This window comes from Mustela nigripes, chromosome 1, assembly GCF_022355385.1.
Source record: "Mustela nigripes isolate SB6536 chromosome 1, MUSNIG.SB6536, whole genome shotgun sequence".
Classification (NCBI taxonomy): Eukaryota; Metazoa; Chordata; class Mammalia; order Carnivora; family Mustelidae; genus Mustela; species Mustela nigripes.
In genome coordinates, this window is record NC_081557.1 from 58,770,654 (window position 1) to 58,789,691 (window position 19,038).

At 42.2% G+C, this 19,038-nt stretch overlaps 1 protein-coding gene across 17 annotated transcripts in view; it reads right to left on the reverse strand.

Moving 5' to 3' along the window:
* The window catches only part of DLG2 (discs large MAGUK scaffold protein 2), a 1,549,658-nt gene that overhangs the window by 229,666 nt on the left and 1,300,954 nt on the right, over positions 1-19,038 (reverse strand). Inside the window, exon 1 of one of the 17 annotated variants that reach the window (XM_059412087.1) lies at positions 12,015-12,095. The exons of the other annotated variants lie outside the window; for them this stretch is intronic. Coding sequence (XP_059268070.1) covers positions 12,015-12,051 — 37 coding nt within the window. The 5' untranslated portion in view covers positions 12,052-12,095. Of the gene's footprint in view, positions 1-12,014; positions 12,096-19,038 lie in introns of those variants that run through there. 17 annotated transcript variants of the gene reach the window in all.

Here is a 19,038-nt window from a genome sequence, read left to right on the forward strand (position 1 = left end):
GTGTTACTATCGTTCACCTTGGTATCTGGATTGACCATACTTGCTAATCCAAGTATGGTCCATAGATAAGCACGTTAGAAACATGGAAGCTCAAGCTCCATCCCAGGGCTAATGAATCAGCCCTGGTGATCCCAGGTGACTCGTGTGTACATTAACATTTGGGAAGTCCTGATAGAGAATGAATGCATTCTTCTTTTTAAGGATTTAGTGTTTATGGAGCATCTGGGTGACTCAGTCCATTAAGCAACTGCCTTCAGCTTGGGTCATGATCCCGGGGTCCTGGGATCGAGCTCCACATGGGGCTCTTGGCTCAGCAGGGAGCCTGCTTCTCCCTCGCCCTCTTTCTACCACTCTGCCTGCTCATGCTCTCTGTCAAATAAATCAATAAAAATCTTAAAGAATTTAGTGTTTACTAAATATGTCTAATTGCTAATGACCATATAAAATGGAAACAATAATTAAATATACTAGGCAAATATATGATACCAGTTTCATAGTGCTTTCTCCCAGTTTTTCTGCTTTAGTCCTTTTCACAACCTTTAAGATATTATCTGTCTTCTTAATGATAAGGAAATTGTCCAAAGAAAGCAAAAAAAAAAAAAAAAAAAAATCACATCTCCAGGGTAAGATTTGAACCAAGGTATCCCAACTCTAGATCCTTAAGTTTTCCCTGGAAATCACAATGCCACAGTAGCAGAATTCAGAAGGTCATCTGAACTTGGAATGGTCAGAAAAAGTAGGACTTGAAATGAGACTTGAAAAATGGGTGAGGTTTGCATAAAAGAGGGATTCCCAGAGTCAAGAAAACAACAGACACAGGAGCACTCGAGTACTGGCATGAGAAAGTATTTTTCAGGGGCAGGCTGATGGAAATATGTAAATGTGGGGTTCATGTCCCCACAAGAGCAACAAGAAGGAAAAAAATGATATGATAATTAAAACCAGATCATGGAGGCCTTGAAATCCAGGCCAAAGGGTGTGGTTATCTGGTATCGGTGTAAGGAATGTATTTTCACAAGATAAATTATTCCAGTTTAATCCATTAGGCTTTTACTGGAGATTTTAATACACAATGATAAATATGCTTTAAAAAGAAGAGATGGATAAACTCCAAGGAGCACTTTAGGAAACTCTCTCTACACTATTGTGGCAATTGCATCTTCTGTAATTCTGCACCTGCTCCATCAACTGCTGGCTGACAGCACTGTTTTCTGACTGGGGCACACAGTATTTGCCAGAGCACTTGAAAATGTGCAAGGTTGAAGAGAGCATTAGCTAGGAACACAGATGTCTTTTAACTCGGGTATTGGATTGATGATTCATCTCTAGAGGATCAGAAAGTGTGGAGCAAGTAAAGTTGCTAGAGTGGACCTGAAAATGTACTATTAGGTCAAATACATGTGAGGGTAAGGGTTTTTCTACTGAAGCCATATATACAGAGCAACTTGATTCCTAAGCAATTAAACAAAACAAATAGTTGGTTGATTTTTTTTTTTTGAGATTTTATTTATTTATTTGACAGAGAGAGACACAGCGAGAGAGGGAACAAGCAGGGGGTGTGGGAGAGGGAGAAGCAGGCTCCTCGCTGAGCAGGGAGCCTGATGCTGGGCTCCATCCCAGGATCCTGGGATCATGACCTGAGCTGAAGGCAGCTGCTTAACGACTGAGCCACCCAGGTATCCCTTGGTTGATCTTTAAAATTAAGAACAGGAAACACAAATATAACTATACCCAATGGGTATATGCCACATGGAGTTAAATCATTATTAAAGTAGATAATGGATGTTTAAAACCTTAACTTTTAATAAATTATCTTCCCATCATGCTGCTTTACCTTTTATCCCTTCCTTATCTTCTTTTCTTCCTGTTTCTTCTGCATTCTGCCCACATTTTAGTCCCTTTCTTTCTTCAACTTTATTTCTCCTTTTTCTTAATCTTCACATTTTATTAAACTGATTTTTAGTGTTTTTCATGTTTAGTGTAACTGTAAAGTTATATATAAGGAAGCAGATACTACTATTGATTAAATAATTTGCCCCAAATCACAGTGGTAGAATTGGAATTCAAACGTTCAATCCAGGCGCCTGGGTGGCTCCGTGGGTTAAAGCGTCTGCCTTCGACTCAGGACATGAGCCCAGTGTCCTGGGCTCCAGTCCCGCATCGGGCTCTCTGCTCAGTGGGGAGCCTGCTTCCTGCCTCTCTGCCTACTTGCGATCTCTGTCAAATAAAAAAATAAAATCTTTAAAAAACAAACAAACAAACAAACAAACAAACAGAACCATTCAATCCATTAAACCCCAGGAGGTATTGAAGTAGTATCAGTCAGAAGCCAAACCTTGCTACTGACTTCTCAGTTAGTAAAATGAAGTGGTACTGTAAGGCTGCTGGCTACAGTAAACCCAACAAACAATACCTACCAACCCTACAAAAGAATTAGTTAACATACTAACTACTGATAATTCTAAATCCTCCTTGCCTCTGGGTTCAAGTTTAAGAATCAAATACTCACTAGAATGCTTAGTGTTTTGACAAAGAATCCTCAAGCTCACAGGGCACCAAACATTCTATAGACTGAATTGATCATGTCTCCTTCAGGGGCACTTGGGTGTCTCTCCTGTTGAGTGCCCAATGCTTGGTTTCTGCTGGGGTCATGATCTCATGGGTGGTGGGATGGATGGAGCCCTGTGTGGGGTGGGGGGACTGGCAGCGCTGGGGTTGGACTGTGCTCAGGGCTGGGTCCATGCTCAGGACAGAATCTGCTTGGCATTCTTTCCCTCCTCCTCTGCTCCTTCCCTCCCCGCTACACCCCTCCCTCTCTCTGAAATAAATAAATCAATCTTGGGGCACCCGGGTGGCTCAGTCAGCAGAGCCTCAAATTCTTGGTTTTGGCTCAGGTCATGATCTCAAGGGTCATGAGATCAAGCCCCAATGGGCTCTGTGCTCAGCCAAGAGTCTGCTTGAAGATTCTCTCTCCCTCCGACCCTCTCATGAGCTCACTCTCTGTCCTTCTCTCTCAAATAAATAAATTAGTTTTAAGAATTTAAGAATGAAATAAATAAATCTTGAAAAAAATAGTGTCTCCTACATGTATGTACTACTAATGCTAAATGTACATAGGTTACCCGGTTGACTAAATGTGCATTCATTTAAATTTAACTCAATATATTACTGTATCATTAAGTATTAGCTGTATCAACAAAATCTAGAAATACAACCACTCTCAGGCAGTTGAAGAGAGAGTCCTTGTGTTCAAAAGGCCTGGGAATGACCATGCGTGTAATCCTCATAGTGTTGCCCTCGAAAGAGAGCAGTGAGAGCAACCCCCTGAGACCTACAGCTTACCTGCCCACCCCTTACACTAACAACCTTCATCCCAGTCTTCTCAATAATTGTCTTCCCTACGGTTCATTCTCCTCACAGAAGTGATAAGTGATTTTTTTTTTTTCTAATGGCAATATTGCTCCTGTCACATCTGCTTAAAATCGTTTAACTGGCCCCAGAGCCCTCAGATTAAAGGTCAAACTCCATCTTGGGTATAAAAAGCGTTCCGTGATCTGGGCCCTCCTTAACAATCCAGACTCCATCACACACGGGTCTCGATCCCAGCCCACTGAACTACTTCCTAAGACAGGCTGAGTGCTCCTTCTTACTGTCCTACTTTTCTTCTTACTATTCTTCCTTTCTACTCCTCAAGACTAGTTTCTCAGAATTTCATAGCCCAGCTTTGACGTTTTTTTCCTGCAAGAGGCTTCTCAGATTGTTTTGTCAAGCTGAGTGAAATGCAGCTTGTAAGACCTCCGCGACTGCACTACACTGCTACCCCATAATTGGATTCTAAGCTTTGTGAAGGTGCAGACTGTCTGATTGGCCCTCCAATGTCTCTGCCATGCTCGGCACATAGCAGATCCTCAGTGAAGATCTGCTGAATGTATTTTAAAACTCCATGAAAAGAATCCCATCTCCAAAGGCATAAGCACATTTTTTTTTTTTTTATTTTGTTTGGTTTTTGTTTTTAATTCTCGGCAGAAGAAAACCATGTATAAGTAAATCTATAGTCAGGTCCCCAAGCACAGAGACAAAGAAGTAAGAGAGCAGATCCTGGGGTCCTTGGCCAGGTCCCTTACTCTCATGTCCTGGCTTTCTCTACCTAGCCAGTGGAATTAATACTGTCACTTAGTTTTCTAATTTCTACAAGAACTTCAAGATCGCTTAGTGAGTGTTCTATAAAATGGATAATAAAATTTAATGAATACTTCAGTGAGCATTGCTTTAAATGTATTGGTTTTTTTTTAATGGAATTTATGTAATAGGTATTGTTAGGGGTGTATAAACAGCTCAAAGACTCTTCTAAGTGCTCTTCAAAATGCATTCCACAAAGAATTAGGTCACTGGCATGGATTATACCCATTTTGCAGATAGGAACCTGAAGATAGGGGTCAGGACTGATTTCCTTTTGAGCATACAACACAAGGTCTTGGGAAAGTTTATGTTTTCTTTCTCTAATCCCACTTCTTCCCTTTTGCCATTATAGGCCATCTTTAATGCTGTGTAGTTTTTTTTTTTTTTAAGTTTATTTATTATTATTATTTTTAGTAATCTCTATACCCATCATGGGGTATCAACTCATAATTCCAAGATCAAGAGTCTCATGCTCTACTGACTGAGCCAGCCAGACACCCCAGTGTTTGTTATGTTGTGAATCTTTCTTCTTCTACTAGACTTTGAGCTCCTTGAAGGCAGGGTCTACATCTTACTTTCCTTTTTGTCCTCACCAAGGATCTGGAGTTATATAGGCATGCAAAAAATGTTTGCTGAAATGTTTGCCAACTCAAAAGTTTTCTGCTAACCAGGCTCTTAAGTTTACTGTTAGAGAAGCATCTCTGTTCTGTGGTTTATTCAAGAAATGTCTCAGCTTCAACAGAAACAAATCTCTTCTGGTGCCCATCACCTCTTTCCCCTTAATTCTACTAATCTGATACTCTGCTTAACCTTTTTCAGTGCAGCGGATCTCCCATCTTTTCAAGGAAGTGCAGGTTACCTCTCTACGTTAGAAAGTCCTAGATTTTCCTTTGAAGCTACAGAGGACATGATTTGCACAGCCAGCTCGCAACAACACAGACACCAATACAAGTTGACTGAAAGCAATTGCCAGAATTTTAAATTTAAATATCTCATCCAATTAGTTTAATTTTTGCTTTCCACTTCCACATATTTTTCAAATAAGTAACTCCTCAATATTAATGCAGATGTGAATCTCTCTGCAGATGAATGGGTCACTGCCACATCTTAAGGCTGACAGAGAGAGAGAGGGGAGTAGTTGATGGTTTTCAGGGGGCTTAGTCATATGGTTCTATAGTAACAGGAATGGGTAGAGAGGCAAAACAAAAATAAAAACAAAAGCAACTATTCAATTAGTCCAGATGGAAAAAAACAGCCCATAAGCTAATTGATTATAGCTATCATGACAGCTGATTATAGTCTCTGCCTGTAAAAACACAGGGCTAGAAAAAAAAAAAAAAGGGCACACAAAAAGAATGCACTGCCTTTCATTAGTTTGTTGGTGAAATGCCTTCCTAACAGATGAAGCGAAGCAATCCAGCCCTTCTGTGGTAGCAAACAAAGTTAACCCACGATGTGCCACTTGTAGTGGGAGGTCTGGTCTGCTGAGCCCATAGTTAGGCAGTCTTTCTGACTGCGGTCCAGAATGCCCTGGGAGCCAAAAGCTACAACACACTGCTTGTGCAAAGGCAGAGTCCTTCGGATACATCTTTTCTGTGCCCACATGACCTACAGATGATAAGACTTTTACAGCTGCTCATTCACTGTCAGGTGAACAATCTGCAGCCAGGTGTTTCTTTTCTTTTCTTTTTTTTTAAAGATTTTCATTTATTTACTTGACAGAGAGAGACACAGTGAGAGAGAGAGCAGGGGGAGTAGGAGAGCAAGAAGCAGGCCTCCTGCTGAGCAAGGAGCCCAACTCGGGGCTGGAACCCAGGACCCTGGGATCACAAGGTAAGCCAAGGCAAACGCTTAACAACTGAGCCACCAAGGCGCCCCCAGAAGTTTCTTTAGGATCGAAGATGATTTGGCCCAAGACTCGCTCCCCTCCGTCCCCCTGGTAGCCCATGACTGCTGGTGGCCTATTCTGCACAAGGGATTACAAAGTCCTAGATTTTGTGCCCCTGGGAGAACAGCTGAATCCTCAGTTGCAAATTACAATGCAATGCACTGAACTTCTTGCTAGCGATCCAAGGGGCCCAGAGGAAAGGGCAGCTCACTCAGCTCTTGGGCAGTTGGGGATGTGGAAGTCTTCTCAGAGCAGGTCTTAGAATGGGCTTCTAAGAGGCTTAGAGTCTCTCAGACATGTGTAGAACACTTAGCACAGGACCTAACAAATAACAGATATTCAAATAAGCATTTTGTTATTTATGAAAGTAGTACTATTACTTTTAATTGGGAAGTTCCAGCAGGAAAACAATATGCATGAAGACTTTCAGAAATATCATATGCTGAAAAAAAAGAACAGTTCTCCGTGGCTAGAAGATCGGGGAGTGAGGGGCAGTGACAATGGAATTCTCATTTTAGCAAGAGGGCTTTGTTGACAGAGTGGAGTGGAACAGAGGCTTCAGAGAGGGAGGTGAAATCAAGGAGGCCAATTAGGCAGCAGTTATAAAAGTTCAGTCAGGAGGAGGGGACAGTGCTGAAGAACTGTTGCCCTGGGGTAAAACGGATCCACAGCCACCAAGCTCTGACATACCACAAGGCCAGCCTGCAGCTCCCAGGCCATGCTAGTCCCCAGGCAAGAGGTCACATTCACGGCCAGAAAACTGCAGGCAGAGCTCGTTTTGATCTCAGACCGGCACCCACGGGCACTAGAACAGCAGTTCTCAGCTCTGCCGGCACCTCACCCAGGAAACATTTTTATAATGCAGGTGCCCTGTCTCTACTCCACATATACTGAGGCAAAGTCCCTGGGAGGATCGACACTCTTTTAAACACAGCCAAAACCCAGAGCCCCGGCCCAGTCAGCCGTCAAGTGTAACAGTGACTTAGTGCTTCTCTCAAAAAGTCTCCAAGTGTCTGCATAATGGTTGTGAGGATGCAGGGTAAGCCAATGGGGATGCCCCCGTGGCCACCTGCTCATTCCAGGAGAGGCTGTCCTGGGAGCACAGGGGCAAGCAGGGCCCTACCACTGTGTGACTCGAGCATCTTGTTCTTAAAAGCTTTGAAGAGGCTTCTGAACATACCCAAAAGACATACTCCAAAAGAATTTAGGGGTCTGACTCTGCAAGAGCAGAATAGAATACAGATTCCCAACCAGCAACTGACAATCAATAAAGAGGCAGGAGAAAACACAGGTCTTAGTCTTTGGGCTCTAACGAACAGGCTGGGTAATTTCCGTCACATTCCATCTGTATCGTACCCTCACACCCTGCACCCTGTGGACAAGATGGTCTTATTGAAACGAATGACATCCACCTGAACTGTGTCTCAGTAACTAAAATCATTCCTGGTTCCCAAGTTCTTACTCTACAAAAGATCCTACTTTAAATGTGTCCGTTACTATGTTCAAGACTCTCAGAAACCCTGGGAGATAATTATTACAGTCTACAGAAAGAGAAGTGAGTTTCGGAGAGCCTAGATAGCTTGGGAAAGATCAGTGAAGTAGGAACGAGCAGAACCAGCACTGAACCCACATCAGACAAGACCAGTGCTGGTAACCACCACTGTTTCTGCTTATATGTGTCCAGAATTCATAGCCCATGTGAGAATATAAACTCCCTGAGATCGAAGGCTAGGATTACCTTTGAGTCCCTCTCCCAGGTCTCCTCCACTTTTTTTTGTTAATTAGCAGATTTTAGGATTTTCTTGATTCTTGGATATTAGTGAGATAAGAAGGCCAGAGAAGTTCTACTGACACAAGACCCTTCTCTCCTGCTGCCTAAGTCTCAGCACCCCTAGTGAAGTCTGGACTCAAGAGGCCTCTGAAGGGGAGCCTGCATGGCTCAGTCAGCTAAGCATCCAACTCTCAGTTTCAGTCCAAGTGATGATCTCATAGGTTGTGGGACTGAGCCCCTTGTTGGCTTCTCTCTGTGGGGAGTCTGCTTAAAAGAGTCTCTCCCTCTGACATTCCCTCTGCCCACATTCTCTCTCTCTCTGAAAATCAATCAATCTTAAAAAAAAAAAAAAAAAGTCCTCCTTTGCAAAATGCTGATCCTTCCCTTTCAGGTAAAGAAAGAACCCTGGGAGCCTGAGAGTCCTTTCCACATTTACAGTGTCAATCTGTTGATCAGATTAGTCTGTTTTAGAACTGAGGTTGGGTACTCAAAGAGAAGTGTGATTTTAAAAAGGTAGCTAGGAAATGGGCCTTTATTTTTTTTTATTTTTTATTAAGATTTACTTATTTGAGAGAGAGTGAGCACTGGAGGGAGAAGCACAGGGAGAGGGAATCTCCAGCAGACTCCATGCTAAGCACAGAGCCAGACGGGAGATTGCGACCTGAGCTAAAAATAAGAGTCGGGTGTTCAACCAACTGTGTTACCCAGACGCCCCAAGTTGCTGGACCTTTAGCCCAAGAGGCACGAGGCTCACATATTATACAGGAAGGAGGAGATGGGGCAGAGCCGCAGGCAAAAGGCTGTTAGGACACTGAGACTGCAGAACAAGGTCAGTGTAACTGCCTGAGCCCACGCATTCATTCAACAAACATTTATTATTAAGCAACTAGCAGCAGTTTTGCATTTGTATGGTTTCAAAATGCTCAGTTTTCCATTAATATGGTTTAATTAAGTAACACCTATTCCCTAACAACATAATTCAAATTTTGATTATCGCGGTATATTAACTGTGTGTGAATAAAGTGAAAACTTGCTCCGGTCCACAAATCACTATGTAGTAACAGATGCATACCACCATCGGTGACATACCATGTCACTCCTCTCAAAGTATGTCGGTCATGGGTCACCGCACACCTTTTGTTCCGTTCACACACAGACAGCAAAGCATATAGTCATTTTGCTTCCCTGTGTCATAGTAATAAACACAGACATTTTCCCAAAATGGATAACTGAAAGAGGGAATTTGCCAACAAAGATGAGGGCACAGCATACAAAGCGAAAGTGGTAATGGAAGTGAAATTCACATGGAACAGTGGAATTACAGAAGATACAGCTAACAGCAGACAGTCCGCACTGCACCCTTTGAGAAAGGACAGATACACAGCCAGAGGAACCTCGTAAAGGCAAACTTGAGAACGTAAGGTAGAAAGTGGTTGGGGCGAAAAAGGATGAAGACGTTTCAGAGGAAAAAACGTCACATCAAAAGAACTCTCAGTGGGGCGCCTGGGTGGCTCAGTGGGTTAGGCCGCTGCCTTCCGCTCGGGTCATGATCTCGGGGTCCTGGGATCGAGTCCCGCATCGGGCTCTCTGCTCGGCAGGGAGCCTGCTTCCCTCTCTCTCTCCTCTCTCTCTGCCTGCCTCTCCATCTACTTGTGATTTCTCTCTGTCAAATAAATAAATAAAATCTTTAAAAAAAAAAAACTCTCAGAGATATTTTATAACATTGAATGTGCAAAGGATAAAAAGTTGAAAGCTGATTCGGAATTAGAAAAACATAGGACCCTTTGCCAAGGCAGAGAAAAGATGCTTGCTCCATTATCGTGTTCTATGAGCAGCAAGAAGAAAAAGGCAAGCGCTATTCGAACAACTCTTTTTTGCAAAGAAATCAAACACTTTAATTTTCAACATTTCTAATACTTCAAATAACACCCTACTGAACAAACATTTGTTTTGCTTTTTTCCCCCATTTTTGTAACCAACAAAAAGAGTTTTTAATATTTTGAAAAAAAATTTAAGAGGTCACAATGATAGTTTTCACCATTGATCATTTTTAAGATGTCATGTTGACAGTCTAACACTACCATGCCGAGCAAAGACTGCCTGTATTAGGTACCAGGCATCAAAAACCACAGTCCTTGGGGCACCTGGGTGGCTCAGTGGGTTAAAGCCTCTGTCTTCAGCTCCGGATGATCCCATGGTCCAGGGATCCAGCCCCACATCTGGCTCTCTGCTCAGCAGGGAGCCTGCTTTCTCCTCTGTCTCTGCCTGCCTCTCTGCCTACTCGTGATCTCTGTCAAATAAATAAATAAGTAAAATATTAAAAAACAAAACCACCACAGTCCTTATTTTCTGGGTAGTCTTACAGCAAACAACTTAATTCTAAAAAACCAGCAATCAACTGTTCTACCGTTAATGGGGGTGCTAGCCTACCTCAGAGCACCCAAAAGGGATTTAGAATTGTGGAAGGCAGATTTGGGGGCGGGGGTGGAGGGAATAAAGTAACAAAGACTGTGCTGACTAGGGAAGCCTACATCTGAAGAGAATGCAAATCTCCCAGCCCAGCAGTCTACTTCCTCACCCCAGAGGCAGTGGGGAGGAGTGACTCCGGACTGGTTTTTAAACCGGGTGCTAACAGCTCAGTTGTACTGCCAGATACATATTAACTGCCATCAGAATGCAGACCTACAGGTTAAGGTTCCTTTTCAAAAATAACACCGAAACTGGAAAAGCTAACAAATACGGCTCTCAGTCATCTTGTGTGCATAAAGTTTCTTAAAACTAGTGTAAAGTGTTTGAATGCGAATCTCTCTGTCCTCAAAGTCCAGACATGCAAAGTGGCATCTGGCACTGTGAAAATGTTTGTTCATAAGGAAATCAAGTCATGGTAGTATAGAAATGAGGCATCTGGCTTCATGCTCTGGCTGTGATTTTTAAGTCCAAAACATAGATTATGTTGGGTTCCCAACAAAAGATAGATTTGAATTTTTTATTTATGGCCCCTGCCAAGGAAGGTGTGGGTCTATGTGATAGGCTAGTGGCTGCACCTAGGAACACAGACGTTAGGACACAGAAGGCCCCTTAGGATTCATCTTGTCCAACCTCTGCATTTAAAACAACAATAACAACAACGAATTTCATCTAGAGATGCCAACTGTCTAGCTCCACAGATTCCTGCTTTACAACAACAGCTCACATTTACTGAGTATCGGCTGTGTGCTAGCTTTACATACGAAGCATTAAGTCTTCAAATCCTTAGAGATCCAGGAAATAGTTACTGCTATTATTACCACTGATTTTTGCAGCTGTGGAAACAGGCTTACGTTACTCAGCTAATATAAGCTAACCACGAAGTTTAGAAGTCCTGCTTAGAAATCAAGCAGGATAATTTGAGCTGACATTCTTAGCTACTAAGCTAAGATTGTTAACAAATAACATGCCCCCCCCCCATAAGCAACCATGGTCTTTGTCCCTTAGAAGGTCCTGGAGTGCAGCTTTCCACATGCAACTACTAAACTTTAAACAACCTTATTAAATTAGTAATATAACTCCATTTTTACAGATGATAAAACTGAAGGCACCAAGTTCAGTGGTTTCCCAAGGCTGTATAGTTTGTAACTGGTGAAAGAAGAGTTCAACCCCAAAGTCTATTGGTTCTTTCAGACACGTACCAGCCTACCTCCCTGCGTTCCAACTGCACTTTGCCTCAGCAGGCTCTGGCTATTTCAACAGAATGTGTATACATTAATTATCTGATCTGAAATCAGTGTGGATCCAGGCATTTCTGGAACCCATTTAGATCAGCAGGAAGAATTTCACTTTCCTCAATTTCTGTCCGTGAGACACAGTAGCAAGAGTCTGGCAGTTCACATGAGACAGACTTAGCAGGAGGTGACCAGTGATGAATTAAACTCATGACGTGTGGGTTTGGGGCTGCACTGACGGGGAGGAAGGGAAGATAAACTACATGCGGTTCCTTTAGACCACGGAGAGCAGCAGATAGGAAAACAGAGCAGCCTTACGACGTCCGCAAGCAGTGGGTGCTGAGAAGTGGCAGGCACTGCTGATCTAGGAAGGGAAAAAGAGGGGAACGTGCCCTCCTCTTTTCCTTTTAATGGCCCCGACTCCCCACGGGCCTGTCAAGAGAAATGGGTCTGAGAAAAGTAGCATGATTCTCACCGCAGCTCCTTAGCCAGTTTCCAGAGGTTTCCAGCATAGCAGGGAGCTGCTTCCCAAATTCAGCTCTGCTCCCCTCCTCCGGGCCCGTCTGAGTAGTACTGGAGTCTAACTCCGCCCTCCCAGCGCACACTCCTGCGGATCCTGAATTGTGGCCAAAGCCTCAAAGGAGGAAGGCAGGTGGGGCCACCTTCTCAGCCTACTGGAAGAGCTTGTTTGAGATGCTTTGCAACACAAAAGGGCCAATTTAAGAGACGGGATTACTTTCTCCTCGCCGTCCTTTTAAAGCAGTAACGGGGCACTTTCCAGATGTTTCCCTCAGCTTTTTCTTTTTCTTCTCTTCGGACAAGAACTTAGCCCTGGAAGGGGGGGAGGCGGCCGCTGCCTGCTGGGGGAGCCTGCTGAAGGGAAGCTGAGACTTCTTACCCAACGTTCCCGTCCCCCGATCTAGTGAGCTGCTGGTGTTTGAAATGCCACCACGGTAGTGTTGGTCTGGTACCTTCTTTTAAAAGAGTAAACAAAGTTCTTTGCTTAGGTCCAGTCTTAGGTTAGCAGGCAGGAGTCTGCCGGCTCCCCTGGGCCAGGAAATGCCTGCCTCAGTGAGCCTTTAGGTGGAAAGAATAGAAAGAGAGGGTTTAAGGAAGCAAATTCACCCTCTACCTCTTTGTGTGGCAACACCAAGTCAAGAAACGAGGTCCCTCCAATCTGAGAACTCAACCCCTTTCGCATTCCGTTTTAACTAAAAAAAGAGTCCTAATGCTAACTAAGCTCAAGACCTTGCTGTTGAAAGTTTTTCTTGGTATTTCAGGAGGAATAGCTAAACTTTGGAAATTAGGATAATTTTTATTATTTTTATTCTAACCTAGAAGTGTTTTTCAAATGTGCTTAATGACTTAATTTTTATATATGTTGCAATTTCCTTTTTGTTTGGGTATTTTATAGGTACAGGATATAAATGTGAAGCCACAGTGCAGATATTGCTGTTCATGTATTGATTGATTGATTGTTGCTAAGTGGAGCCCAGACGCTTAAATTTCCTCTCTGAACTACTGATCATTATTGCAGTTCAGTTTAGTATGGCGCTGTTCGTTCCCCTACCCTGTCTGTTTCTCCCTCAGTCAGCCGTGTGGTGGCCATGGAAACCATCCACTATTTTTCCCTGTCATTTCCTATGGCAGACTTAAAGTGCCCAAGCTAGAAAATCCAATGATGGTTTTAAAAACTCAAATAAGAATCAATCAAGCTCACCTAAGATGGGGAGGCATTTCAGTGTAAATGTTTAATTTAAAAAACCTGCTGTAAGTGTATTCATCAGAAACAAATTATCACTAGGAAAACAGAACTGAGGGGTTGAATCTGCTCAATTGCTTGAAGATTTAAAAGATGTTCAAAGTGGTTTTCAGGGATAAAATGGAATTATCACTAACACTTTTAAGAAGTCTTGACAGAACGGCTACCCCGACGGGTTTGAAAGCTGTGAGAGTCTCAGAGGTTTTAGGTTGGGTCATGAAACTAAACAGGGTCCACTTAAATCTCACCCATGGGTGTGGGAGGGCCTTTCTCAGTGTGGATTTCTCCCCCTCCACATACAAAAACATTTGGAAGAAAAGTCAAAAATAAATGAATGTTCTTTAAGAGCAGTATTCTCCTGGGATGCCTGGGTGGCTCAGTGGGTTAAAGCCTCTGCCTTAGGCTCAGGTCATGATCCCAGGATCCTGGGATCAGCCCTGCATTGGTCTCTTTGCTCAGTGGGGAGCCTGCTTCCTCCTCTCTCTTTGCCTACTTGTGATCGCTATCTATCAAATAAATAAATAAAATCTAAAAAAAAAAAAAAAAGGCAGTATTCTCCTGATTTGTTTTACAATTAGCTGTTGAACCTGCCAATCACAGTTCTGTAGGACAAGGGAGCAAGATGAAATCAGAGGAGTCCCTGAGGCAGGAGCTGAGAGTCTAAGCAGGAAGACAGATAATCAATGAAACCTCCCAGAAGGATGAGAGCTGAACAATCACAGATCGTGTCTCTATTAAGTATAAGTATTTGACCACCATTTTGAAGTCAGTCAGTCACACGTGGGAGCTGATCCCTAGAGCAAGTGGTTATTGAGGATCCTGGAAGACATCACATCGGTCTTAAAGAAAAGAGTGCTTTGAGCAATTTTCATCAAGAATCCTCTTTCTCTGTCTCCAGGCATCTTGGAACCACTGCCCCTTTGGCTTCTTGAAAAAGACAGTAATGACACCTGAGATGAAAACTCTCTTCATGCCCACAAATGCCAGTCTTATCTCAGACCAGCATTTTCTCTCTTCCCAATTACCCACACGGACAGAAGATAATCGCAAAACAGGTCTCCCACCATGGTGAAGTGATTCTACTCTTTCTAGGAGAGAAATTTGGGTTTGTAAGAACCAAGACCCTCCATTCCCTCTGCTCAGTGAAGTTGAGATTCCATGTTCAAATTGGCAGTCTTATTTTCACAGCTTCTACATAGACAAGCTCACCTAGCAGGACCAATAAATCTACTCATTCCCAGGTTAAGATTGCTGGGGGACAGGTCTTGAGTGTAATGCTGATTAGTAAGCCACCCAGGACCCTATGAACAGATGGGAGGGACCCAAGGACTAACTTGAGTGCCATTCACAGGCATCACCAGCTGGTCCTTCCCCCCGCCTTCCACTCCCACCACCCTGGGCTAATGTGGAGGGCAGTAATGAGGTTTATAGGCACACTCATACAACAGGATGCTTTTTTACTATAGCAATGCAAACACTGACAGGTGGAAGGCCTGGAATGCTCATCGCCATTTGCTTCTTTTTGCCCCTCTGCTGGCTGCCTCTTCCTCCCCAGAACTCCCAAGATTTCTCTATGGCTTTTCCAAAGCTCCCAGATTTCTCTGCTACTCAAAAGTCTTTCTGATTCTAGTATCTTCCATGCGAAATAGAAAAAAGGGTGAGGGGACTGGGGTGAAAGACTATCAAATTTGGAATTTGACTTAAAACTGAAAACCGAGACTTGGTTTTATTCCCATCTTGGGCAGATGCAGGTGAATGATTTTAGCCAAATCACTCACTTCAGTTTTTCATCTGTCAAACTGCATGTTTAATGAGATCAAACAAGAGAAAGTGCTCTGGAAAGTGAAAAATGGCAGATGCCACAGAACTTTAGGCGATAGCTGAAGTCATACCATAGTTTCGAGAAGGTTTCAGACAAAAATCATGGCTTTAGCAGGCATAAAGTCTTTGCTTAATGGCATCACGGTTTTCCTAATAATCTAAGCTAAAAACTTTATCCTCAAACCTTGATTCCACATCTAACAAGACAACCACAAATGCCATCAATTGATGGGAGAAATCCTATCAATTCTACCTCTAAAGCATCTCTGTAGTCTGTAAATCCTTCTTTGTTGCCGCCATTGGCATGAATGAAGCTCTCTCCAACTGGGTCCCTCCCCTCTAATCTCACCTTCCCTCCAAGCATTAGCTACACTAGCTGTCAGAGAACTCTTCATAAAATGGCCACCTGATGTTGTCTCTTCTCTTGAAATCTTTTGCTGACTCCTCATCAACTACAGCATGGAGCCTATATTCTTAGTGAAGCACGTTACTGCTTCACAAACTTGTTCTTCTGTTAGCCTCTCTTTTCACTGTCTTCTTCCATGAAAATTCGTGACTTTTCACAGAAAGCTCTTTCTTCCCTTCCATCCACTCACTTCATACATTCTTCTAAGGCACATTCAAACACTGCTGCCTCTGGGAATCTTCCTGAACTTCACAGATGGAGTAAATGACAAACCTGCTCTTTCTGCCTATGTCTTATTGCAGAATTTCTCATATCACCCTCTAATATTTTAGATGCTTCTTCACCTGAAGTTACCACTGGTATGATCCAAGGAAGCATTTCTGATGGCCTGGCTTTACTAAAACACGAAAGACAGCACAAATCCCTGGGCACATCTGACAGCTCTGAGGCAAGGAGCCAAACCTGCCTTCCTTTCGGTAATGGCCTATGTCATAATGGCAACACCCTTGGTTTAAGCCTGAATCACAGACTCCTCCTCTATGAAAGAGATTTAGTTCCTGAGAACCCATCTGGTTCTTCCACTTGAATGAACTTAAACATGAAGGGAATGAGGACTTCAGAGCCTGTGTATCAGTGATGGCAAAGTAGTGCTCTACAGTTAGCCCAGGAATAAATTAAGGTTGGTAGAATGTTGTTGCCTTCATTTCTATTCTTTCCTTCTATAATGCAGGAATGAACATTGTGACTTGCAGGTAGGTAGCTTCTAAGGTACTCTACGATGAAGATCTCTGAATAAGGTATTTTAGACAGGGCTAGGTTAGGAACAGTTACCACTCTAGTATGTACATCTTTCTTTCTTTCTTTTCTTTTTTTTTTTTTTAAGATTTTATTTATTTATTTGACAGAGAGAGATCACAGTAGGAGAGAGGAAGGGAAGAGATCACAGAGAGAGAGGAAGGGAAGCAGGCCCCCCGCTGAGCAGAGAGCCCAATGCGGGACTCGATCCCAGGACCCTGAGATCATGACCTGAGCCGAAGGCAGTGGCTTAACCCACTGAACCACCCAGTATGTACATCTTTCTTACAGATCAAGTTAGAAGGCTCAAATTTTTTGCCCTAGTCTTATTCACTCAGTGCCATAAAGGGTAGTATTAAAAGTTATTCTGCAAATGATTCTAAATACAAAGTCTGATGCTACATAGTTTCCACTCAGATCCAAAGCCAAAAAGGGGAAAGGGGACCTTAAGTGGCAGAAGTTCCGAGTGGCACTTAAGTGACAATGAATGAATCAACAAAAGAGGTGGGTGGAGTTTTCCAAACACATGTCAACAATAACAACCTCTGAGTTGGGATAGCCCAAGCTTTCCTAAAAATGAAACATCCCAAAGCTCCTCAGGTTAATCATACCTGGTCATAAAGGAATTATGCTTCCTCAGCCCCTGAGGCCTAGCACTGACACCCTGGGACCTGGGGACAGATTATGTTTAGCAGGAATTGCCAAAACTGACTATAAATCATATCACTTTGCCTTAAGTTCTCCAAACCAGCCTAACCAGTCTTCACTATCCTCTGTGAGCTCAAAAAATACCAGATCACCGCTCTCAGTGCTGCTGATAAGGAACTCAGTGGTAGGCAATTAGATGGAACTTCCAGGCTTTTAGACTTCATTCTGGGTAAAGTAAAATCAGGAGACTTTATACACGTTAGTGATCAGATGCTTTACAGTGAAGCTGTGTTGCCCATTTCTATACAGATTGATTAACTGCTAAATGAACACCTGACTATTCAACTATATCTTCATTTAAGAAGGGAGAGCATGATACTTTACATATCATAATGTCAAATCAGAAACCATGCAACTTGTATGAGACAATTAAATAGCTTTATAGAACCAAAAATAAAACAAAACTAACTTTTTTTTTTAAATCATAGAAACAATGCAAATTCATTATGGAAAAAGAAGTTTTTTTAAAGAAACAAATATTTGAACAAAACAGATCTTACCATCTGAGGCCAATCATTGTATTTTAGTGATTTCCTTCCATAGATTTTTTTTTAAGAAAACTGAGGTCATACCGTACACAAAAAAATTTGCACTTTACTATTGCATTTTCTATAACTGCACACATTTTCCTGTGTTCTAAAAGTTCTTTGTCTAGAGCATTTTAATGGTTCCTTAAAACTTTAGTGAAGACATGTATTATAAATTATTTAACCATTTTCTCTTTGTTGAAAGTTTATGACATAATATTTCAACATTTAAGACTGGATGCTTAAGCTATTACATTTATGATATTGCCAAATAATTCAGATGACTCAACAGACATTAGCAAGGGTCAGAAACACTTACATAATAGTCATTATGTATAAACTAGTAGTTATGAGTGTATTCGTTGGAGTTAATATACTGTGACTTTACAGTCTAATTCTGCCTCATCTAGGTGCTGTCTCCACTTTCTTACCCAATAAATGAGAAAAAGAATGTACCACCTGATAGAGTTGTCATTAAATTAGTGTCTTTAAAGCCCTTAGCCTAGCATCTGCCACACAACAGTCAATAAATTTTAGCTATTTAAAACCAATTACTGATGTTATTAGTACTTTGTTATTATTTGATACTTACTATTAGTAATTATTATTACTAGTAACTTGTTATTATTATTTATAATTTTGACCTTGCTCTGGCAATGTTGTCAGAAGAGACCAAACAGCACTTACTGAGTAATTTAGATCTAAGTGATTCTTTTTTTTTTTTTTTAAAGATTTTATTTATTTGACAGAGAGAGATCACAAGTAGGCATAGAGAGAGAGAGAGGAGAGAGAGAGAGAGAGAGGAGGAAGCAGGCTCCCTGCCGAGCAGAGAGCCCCATGCGGGACTCAATCCCAGAACTCTGAGATCATGACCTGAGCCGAAGGCAGAGGCTTAACTCACTGAGCCACCAAATCTAAGTGATTCTTTAAAGATGCATTCATTTAAGGAAAAAGTCATTTTGTATTTTGGGATGTGATTCCAGAAGGCAGGGATAGAAAGCTCTTTTTTGGAAAAGAATCCAGTAATGGTGGGTGAAATCACCATTTAAGCAAAACATACAATTTCAAGGTTGTAGGGAGCTCAAGGGTAATTCTGTGTAACATCTTCCTCACTCCAACCAAACGCCTGCTGAACTTGGACTATTCTTGACTGTCTCTCACACTGGGCAAATTCTTACTACCAGGGTAGGTTTTATACTTCGAAAATCCATTTTATATCGAACCAACATATGTTTCCTATCACTTGAACATGTAATACTAAACTCACAAGTAACCCCATAAAAGCTTTAACACTGAATTTTGAATTTTGAAGTACTATGAAGGGGATCACGAACAAGTTCTAGTGGATTTCTTTTAAAGTTTAAAAGAGATTGGTGACAGCCCAAAGGCAATAAAACCAAGACTGCATTACTCAGACTTTGTGAGAAATTGAAAAGATTTATGTATTCATGATCCTGTGTGCTTGCAAATGGAATAATCT